The 9189-nt window shown below is 41.7% G+C and overlaps 1 protein-coding gene across 1 annotated transcript; it reads left to right on the top strand.

The window, feature by feature from the left end:
* The first annotated feature begins 5053 nt into the window (after positions 1-5053).
* Positions 5054-6919, top strand: LOC123947359 (cationic amino acid transporter 3-like). The gene has a single exon (XM_046013529.1). The coding sequence runs from the start codon at positions 5054-5056 to the stop codon at positions 6917-6919; it is 1866 nt and encodes a 621-aa protein (XP_045869485.1).
* The last annotated feature ends 2270 nt before the right edge of the window (positions 6920-9189 follow it).

Below are 9189 nucleotides of genomic sequence, written 5' to 3'. Positions count from 1 at the left end.
TTGAAGGCAGTGTCTCAAAAAGATATATGTATACCATATTTATAACAGCATTATTCCTAAAAGCCAATAGTTAAAATAACTAGCACACCCAGCAGAGAATAAACAGATAACCTGGATGTGAGATATACACACAGTGGAATATCATTCAGCCTTTAAGAGGAAGGATATTTTGACATCAGCTACAATATGAGTGAACCTTGAAGACATTATGCCAAGTGAAATAAGCCTGTCCCAAAAGGATGATACTGTATGATTCCACTCATATGAGGTACCTTGATTGGTCAAATTCATAGGTACTCAAAGTAGAATGGTGGTTGACAGGGGCTGTGGAAAGGGATGAATGGGGAGCTACTGCTTAATGGATACAGAGTTTCAGCTGAGGAAGATGAACAAATTCTGGAGATGGATGGTGGAGAGGGTTGCACAATAATGTGAAGAGGAGTGTGTCTTGGACCACCCATTTTAGTTTAGAGTCACAACACCCAGTCTGAGCACATCCTAAAAGTTGGTTGCTTTCCTTTTCTCTATGCATGCCATATCTGAACATGGCATTTGAGGACAATGTTTCTTTGGTTGGTATAGGCTGGACTTGTGGTAGGTTCTCTCAGGATTCCCAGTCATGGGTGTTCTTTCTCTTCTATATGTTTGGTTGTTCATTTGTTTGTTCTCTCTGCATCTGTTGGATCAAAACATGATTATTTAATTCCCAGATGTCTTGTTCTTTGGGTTGCTTCACTGCTATCTTAATATTTTTTGTGTAGGCCTACTTTTCCTCATCTTCAGTAAAAAGTGGGAAGAGCACAAGGACCACCCTGCACAATACAGTTGAGGAAAACAGATATTATCAAGTATTACCAGTCTCTGACCCTGCAATTCAGATAGATCCTCTAGGATTCCTGCTTTGGATACATGGATGGATTTCAGAAGTATATATGATTTTTTTTTTTTTTTGAAGTGACCAACTTCAGAGACGTCTGTTATTGAACAAATCTTGAGAACCACTGTTGTGGTCTTTGTTGAGTGGGAGGTGGGATGGTTCCTATAGAGAAAAATGTGCTAGAAGCATCCTTAGTGCCAACTACCAGGAGCCTCCAAAGACAGTTGAAAGGGGTGACTGAGAAGAATTAGGAAAAGGGGAATTGGTTCAGAGGGAACTAGTAGGAGGGGTGCCCCATCTTTCTTGTTCTCTACCCTCTTTCTAGCAGGTATTCCTTCTTTGTATTCTCCATATCCTGGTGATTACAGAATTCCACTTCTCTTTTCAATTTAAATCAACTGAGTGTCTGTCATTTACCAAGCTCTGTACCAGGTGCTCTAATGATGTTATCTCCTGCAATCCTGTGTTGAACCTGCAATGCAAAGAGTGGAGTGAGTCACTCCTTCAGTCATGGCATGTTCACTTCATTGCTTCCTATAAGGCCATCTTTCTTTCTTTCTTTTTTTTTAATTTTAAATTTTATTTTTTATTATGTCCAATTAGCCCCCTTTCAATGCATTTTATTATCCTGTTTCATCCTTACCTTACCTCTTCTCATTTCCTGTCCTCACTGGAGGCGCTTGCTTTAGTGTATTTAACAAATGCTCTTCCAGTCCATGTTCTATATTTGTTTTAGATACATTCTACATTCAACCACTACAGTGTCCAATTATGTGTGCATTTTTATTTTTTATTTTTTTAATTTAATTATATTTTTTTCAGTGTTCCAAGATTGTTTATGCACCACACCCAGTGCTCCATGCAAAATGTGCCCTCCTTTATACCAACCACCAGGTTCACCTAACCCCCACCTCTCCCCTCCAAAACCCTGTTTGTTTCTCAGAGTCCACAGTCTCTCATGGTTCTTTTCCCCCTCCGATTTCCCCCAATTCTCTTTTCCTTTCCTTCTCCTAATGTCCTCCATGTTATTCCTTATGCTCCACAAGTAAGTGAAACTATATGATAATTGATTCTCTCTGCTTGACTTATTTCACTCAGCATAATCTCCTCCAGTCCCATCCATGCTGATACAAAAGTTGGGTATTCATCCTTTCTGATGGATGCATAATATTCCATTGTATATATAGACCATATCTTCTTTATCCATTTATCTGTTGAAGGGCACCTTGGCTCTTTCCACAGTTTGGCTATTGTGGACATTGTTGCTATGAACACTGGGGTGAATATGGCCTTTCTTTTCACTACATCTGTATCTTTGGGGTAAACACACAGCAGTGCAGTTGCAGGGTAATAGGGTAGCTCTGTTTTTAATTTCTTAAGGAATCTCCACACTGTTTTCCAAAGTGGCTGCACTAACTTGCATTCCCACCAACAGTGTAAGAGGGTTCTCCTTTCTCCACATCCTCTCCAACACTTATTTACTGTCTTGTTAATTTTGGCCATTCTGACTGGTGTAAGGTGGTATCTCAAAGTGGTTTTGATTTGAATCTCCCTGATGGCTAGTGATGATGAACATTTTTTCATGTGTTTGTTGGCCATTTGTATGTCTTCTTTGGAGAAGTGTCTGCTGTTGTCTTCTGCCCATTTTTTGATGTGATTATCTGGTTTTTGAATGTTGAGTTTGAGGAATTCTTTATAGATCTTGGATATCAGCCCTTTGTCTGTAGTATCATTTGTGAATATCTTAATTCTGCTAAGATTGTGCTTCAGGGGGTCCCTGGATGGCTCAGTGGATTAAAGCCTCTGCCTTCAGCTCAGGTCATGATCCTAGGGTCCTGGGATTGAGCCCCACGTCAGGCTCTCTGCTTAGCAGGGAGCCTGATTCTTCCTCTCTTTCTCTCTCTGCCTACCTTTCTGCCTACTTGTGATCTCTGTCTGTCAAAAAAATAAACAAAATCTTAAAAAAAAAAAAGATTGTGCTTCAGGATGGTGCCCCAGTTACATTCCCACCAGCAGTGTGTGATAGTTTGTATCTTCTTATGGAATTCTCATGTTGATCCAGTGAGGGAAGTCAAGTGAGGATCCTAGTGGATGAGAAGATGGAGGCTTAGAGTTTAAGCAAATTATCCAAGTTCCTGTCATCACAAGGAAGGGCTAGGGCTCACATTCAACATTTCTGACCAATGTTTATTGTTCTTATCTCTATAGTACCCAGCACTAACTGTTCCAAATGAGGTATCTGTAGACAAAGATGTTATTATTGTTATTGTATTGAGTCTTGCATTTCTAGATGCCTGGTCCAACTCAGTAAGCCTAGGAACCACCATGTGTTAGCACTAGCATGAATGAGGGTGTCTAATTAGAGTCCTAGCATTTCAGTGTGAATCATATGGGATAAAATAGTTTGTTTGCATTGTCTCATGAAGGTTAGGAGTTTTAGTGGATGATTTTGAGTGTGCATATTTCTAAAGACTGATTTATTTTCAGTGTTTTGGTTACTTTGGATCATTTTCAGTATTAAGTACAAAGTAGATTTGTACTCAGTCCACATTGTTTGTTAGGCACTGAGCTACGTACTTACAGACGTCATTTCACTTACTTCTCAAACTGCCCTGTGAGGGATTTCCTTTTACTCCCATTTGACTGTTGTGGAAACTAGAGCTTAGTGAGGAAAACTAATTTTTCCAGAGTCACTGGGTGTGAGAGTGAGGTATGATTTGAACCTGTATAGTCCACCTGCAGAGCCTTACTCCTCACTAATCAACTGTGCTGCCTTTCTGTGAAGGAAGGTTTTAGAATCTCTTCCCCTTGAACTTGAGGACAATTTCTTGTCAGTTGGGTGGCTTAGAGCATCACGGGAAGTACAGGGCTTGTGGACAAGAAACTCCAGAGGGAGAGAATCTAACAATTTGAAAGTGTCTCCAGATATATACATTATGCATCCCTTTGTTCCCCAGGGTGAGAACTTCTGACTTAGGATATCCTACCTGGATTATAGGGCCTAAGCATGATGTCTTCAAAAAGTTGGGATTCCCTGACGGGGTGTGGGTGGTTGGTTGCCCATAACTCTAGGCAGCCTGATATTTTTAAACAAGTATCCTCAAAGGCAAATGATTCTTTATCACCCTGTTTGACTCATACCTGCCATGAATGGTGTGCAGTCAAGGTTTTATCACAGTTAGTTTTCCCTTCACACTATCCATTTTTCTCACCTTCCACAAGGAAGTTAATACCATGTATATCTCTACCTGAGCCTGAATTATACAGATTTCTTGGCTACAAATTATGCACCTCAATGTCCGTTAGATCATAAATCTGGATTCTGGCCTCTTTCAGGTTTCTTTTCTCAGCATGGTCATCTGTTCAACAAACATTCATTGAGTACCTACTTCACAGTCTGATGGAGGAGACCAGCAGCTAACCTGGAATTCTGACACATTAGGATCAATGGCACATGGGGGAAACCCAGTGCTAGGAGAGCACATAGGAAGGGCACCATAAGCATCAGGGGAGGCTTCCTGAGGAAGCCATTGCTGATCTGTGAACTGAAAGAGAAGTGGGGGTAGCTACATGAAGGGGCCAAAAGGCAGTAGAGGCAAGGGAACAGTGTGAGTGTCAAAGTCCACAGCTGGAGCAGGAACTGGGCATGGGATGGGGCTGAAGGAATAAACACAGATCATATTATGAACAAAGGAAGAACTATGAAGGAAGGACAGTGTGGAACTATGGAATGGTATGAAGCCTGACTGTGGGTTGGGGACACCTCAAATAGTGTAGAAGGATTCCAAAAGTTAAGAATTGACACTCATTATCTATCTCCTGTTCTTGTTGGTAAATCATACAACAAGCACACAATCCTGGGTGTGATTCCCTCTTACCCCTGGTGTCAGTTTCTATGATTTTGGGGATGCAACAAGTTACATGTGGCCTTTGATTTTCGGTTGTTTGGTTGAACACCATTGTTTAGTAAATATGTATTGTTTTCATAGGCATTCTGGAAGGATAGCATGTACCCAAAGAAATAGGAAGCAGCAGCTTTGAAGCCTGAGCAATGGACCTCGGCAACCCCAATCCAACTTGGCTTAACTCAGCCTCACTGATCCAGATCCAACACTCTTGGCTCCAGGGGCTTGCTACAGTTCCCTAATCCTTAGACTGTTCTTCAATTCCTCTAGAATGCTGTGTCAGGCACTTCACAGGTTTGGTCAAAAGCTGGTCAGCAGACGTCCGCTGGAGAAAGAAGTGTATGGGTTTGAATTTGGCAAAAAACAAAGGACTCTGGATTTAGTTGTCCTGGGTGTGGGCTGCACAGTGGGTGTTGGTGTGTACTTCCTGGCTAATGAGGTGGCCAGGAATCAAGCAGGACCATCCATTGTGATCTGCTTTTTGGTGGCAGGTCTAACATCACTGTTGGCTGGGCTGTGCTATGCGGAGTTTGGTGTCCGGATTCCCCATTCTGGCTCTGCATATCTCTACAGCTACTTCACTTTAGGTGAACTCTGGGCTTTCATCACTGGCTGGACTCTCATCCTCTCCATTGTTGCTGATGTATTCATTGTGGTCCAGGCCTGGATCTTAACTTTTGACATCTTCGTTGGGAACCAGATCTCTGAGACCCAGCAAGAGACCATCTCACAGTATGTTCCCCAAGTCATTGCAGAAAATCTACAATACTTTTTTGTCATCTTTCTGGTTTTGTTCACGGAACTGCTATCTATGAGTTGGAGTGGGTTCGTCATAGTTTTCAGACTGTTCACATTGTTGAGGGTTTTGGTTCTCACCTTTTTCATCATCTCTGGCTTCATGAAGGGGGACTTGCACAACTGGAAACTCACAGAAGAGGACTACATACAGGCTGGACTCAATGGCACCTCTAGGTTGGGCCCTCTGGGCTCTGGAGGATTTGTCCCTTTTGGCTTTGGGGGCATTCTCCATGGATCAGCTACCTGTTTCTATGCATTTATAGGTTTCAGCATTATTGTTACCAGAGTCAAAGAATCACACAATCCCCAGCGTTCCATCCCCATGGGCATTGTGATTTCACTGCTCATCTGCTTTTTGCTGTATTTTGGTGTCTCCATGGCACTTACACTCATGGTTCCTTACTACCAGCTTCAACCTGGGAGTACCTTGCCTGAGGCATTTCTCCATATTGGCTGGGTCCCTGCCTATTATGCTGTAGCTTTTGCAATTTTCTCTAGTATTCTTGTCAGTACCTCTTGGGGCTTTATGTTCCGTATACATCAGATGATACGCATGATGGCAGAGGACAACGTCTTGTTCCCTTTTCTTGCCAGGATCCATACTGTTGCATATGCCCGTATCATATCCACTGTGATCTTTGGCATTATTGCAACTATCATGGTATTCTTCTTTGGACTCACTGATATTCTGGACCTCAGGTCATTTGGGGACTTGATATCTCATTCCCTGGTAGCTCTTTGTGTTCTCATCGTCAGGTATCAGCCTGAGAGGAGGAAGGAGGAAAATCAACCAGAAGTGCAGGAAGATAATGGGGAAATTGAACCAAAAGTACAGGAAGAGAATGAGGAAAATGAAACAGAGGTGCAACAGGGGAATGGGGGAAATGAAATACAGGTGCAGGGGGAAACTGCACCTGCAGCAGAGAAGCTGACTCTAAGGAGACTATTTTTTCCAGGCAGCCCCACCCCCACTCCACTCTCTGGCCAGATAGTCTATGTTTGCTCTTCACTGCTTGCTCTGCTGCTGACTCTCCTCTGCCTGATGCTGGCTTACTGGCCAGGTCCGCTTTCTGGAGACCTAGTGCCTATTACCGTGATTATTCTGCTCTTGGTGCTCATCACTGGGATCACTGTGGTCATCTGGAGACAGCCATGGAGCTCCACTCCCCTGCCCTTTAAGGTCCCTGCTGTGCCTCTCCTTCCACTCTTGAGCATCTTTGTGAATGTTTACCTTATGATGCAGATGGCAGCTGCCACCTGGGCCTGCTTTGGTGTCTGGATGCTGATTGGGGTTGCTCTCTACTTTGGCAATGGGATCCAGCAAAGCCTGGTCACTTGATCCCACTTAAAGGTCCAAACTGTAGACTCTGCAGTGAACTGAGAAGTATCAGTACATATTTGGCCTGACATCATCACCAGTGAATGCAGACTGGCTCCCCTACACAATAATGGGGAGTACTCTTGAGCACATGGAAAGCTAGGCCTCCTATGAGATATTGGTGGGGGAACACTAATAGAGCTTTGTGTTTATGGTACAGTAAAGGATGTGTCTTTGCTCTTCCCCCCTCCTTTTTTTTACTTTCTACTTTTTTTTAAAAAAGATTTTATTTATTTATTTGATAGAGAGGGACACAGCAATAGAGGGAACACAAGCAGGGGATGCAGCAGGCAGAGGGAGAAGCAGGTTTCCTACAGAGCAGAAGGCCTAATGCAGGGATCAAGCCCATGACCCTGGGATCATGACCTGAACTGAAGGCAGATGCTTAACTAACTGAGCCACCCAAGCACCTGTAATTTCTGCTTTGCCTTTGTGTCCATAGTTGCTCACTGGATTTTACAAAATTAGTATTAAAAGAAACTTGAAAAAAATGTTTTCATTTTCTTTGATTAAATATCCACAGGGAAGGAGGTAGCTGGCTCAGTCGATAGAGTATGCCTCTTGCTCTGAGGCTGGTGAGTTTGAGCTCCTCATTGGCTGTGGAGATCACTTAAGAAAATATTCAGTAGCAGAGTTACTGGACCATATGTTAGTGCTGTTTTAAATTTTTTGAGGACTCTCCACACTGTTTCCCATAATGCCTGCACCAATTGACTTTGCCACCAACAGTGCATGAGGATTTCCTTTTCTCCATATCTTTGGCAACACTTGTTATTCTTGTTTTTTTTTTTTTTGTTTTGTTTTGTTTTTTTTACTTTAGCCATCCTGACAGATATAAAGCCAAATCTGATTACACTTTTTTAAAAGAGTTTAATATGTTTAATTTTTTAATGTTCTGTTAGCTAACATATAGTACATCATTTCTATTTCCCTGATGACTAGTAATACTAAATGTCTTTTCATGTGTCTGTTGGCCATCTGTATATATTTTATGGAAAAGTATCTATTCAGGTCCTCTGCCCTTTTTTAATTGGATTTTTTGGTTTTTTTTTGGTATTGAATTGTGTATATTCCTTATATATTTTGAGTATTAACCCCTTACTAATATATCATTTGCAAATATCTTCTCCTATTCAGTAGGTTGCCTTTTTTTGTTATTGATGGTTTCCTTTTCTGTGCAAAAGCATTTTTGTTTCATGAATTTGAAAAGACATATGCACCCCATGTTTATTGCAGCATTATTTCCAATAGCCAGGATATGGCAGCCACTCAAATGTGCATTAATAGATGAATGGATAAAGAAGATGTGGTCTATATGTATATCCAATGGACTATTATTCAGCCATAAAGAAGAATGGAATCTTGTCATTTGTAACAACATGGATGGACTGGATGGTATAATGCTTATTGAAATATGTCAGTCTGAGAAAAGCAAATGCCATATGTTTTCACTGTTATGTAGAATTAAAGAAATAAGGAAATTAAAATGAAAAAGGAAAAAGGGCAGACAAACAGCAATACCAAAAAACAAACAAAAAATTGACCAAAAACGCAACACCCTAGACCCCTAAATAATGGAAACAAACTCATTGTTGCCAAAGGGGAAATGGGTAGGAGAATGTGTGATTTAAATAAAGGGAATTAAGAGTACACTAATTCTGATGAGCCTTGAGAAATGTGTGGAATTGTTGAATCATTGTATTGTGCACCTGTGGGTAATATATCAACATTGCATGTTCATTATACTTTCATAAAAAAACCAAATGAAACTAGAAAAAGATCCCCCCCAAAAGATGAAATATGACCCCTGCCCTTAAGATGCTTATATTCTAATACAAGGGGTAAATCATAGCTGTAACACAAAGTAGAATGTTGTCATGGGTAATGTACAAATAGAGTGTCTTGGGAATCCAGAGTGAAGGATGATCAGTGTGGCTGGCACAGAAGTGAGAGTTGATGGTAAAATCAGAGAACACTTTGTAGAGAAATGGCTTTTGAGTTGGGATTTGCCACATCTGGGCGGCAGGGAGAGATTGTAGGCAGTGAGAACACCAGGATGAAAAGCACAGGAAAATGAAGCTGTGTTCAGAGCACACTGAGCAGGCTCTGTAGCTGGAGTCTTGGCTGTGTGAGGGGACAACAGATCATGCACAGGTGGACTGGAGCCAGAGCTTTCCCCTGAGCACAGAGCACTTAGGGAATGAGCCCCCTGTCGTGCTGAAAATGGAATG

Source organism: Meles meles, chromosome 7, assembly GCF_922984935.1.
Source record: "Meles meles chromosome 7, mMelMel3.1 paternal haplotype, whole genome shotgun sequence".
Taxonomy (NCBI): domain Eukaryota; kingdom Metazoa; phylum Chordata; class Mammalia; order Carnivora; family Mustelidae; genus Meles; species Meles meles.
Note: the sequence above shows the minus strand (reverse complement) of the source record. Positions and strands in the feature narration are given on the sequence as shown.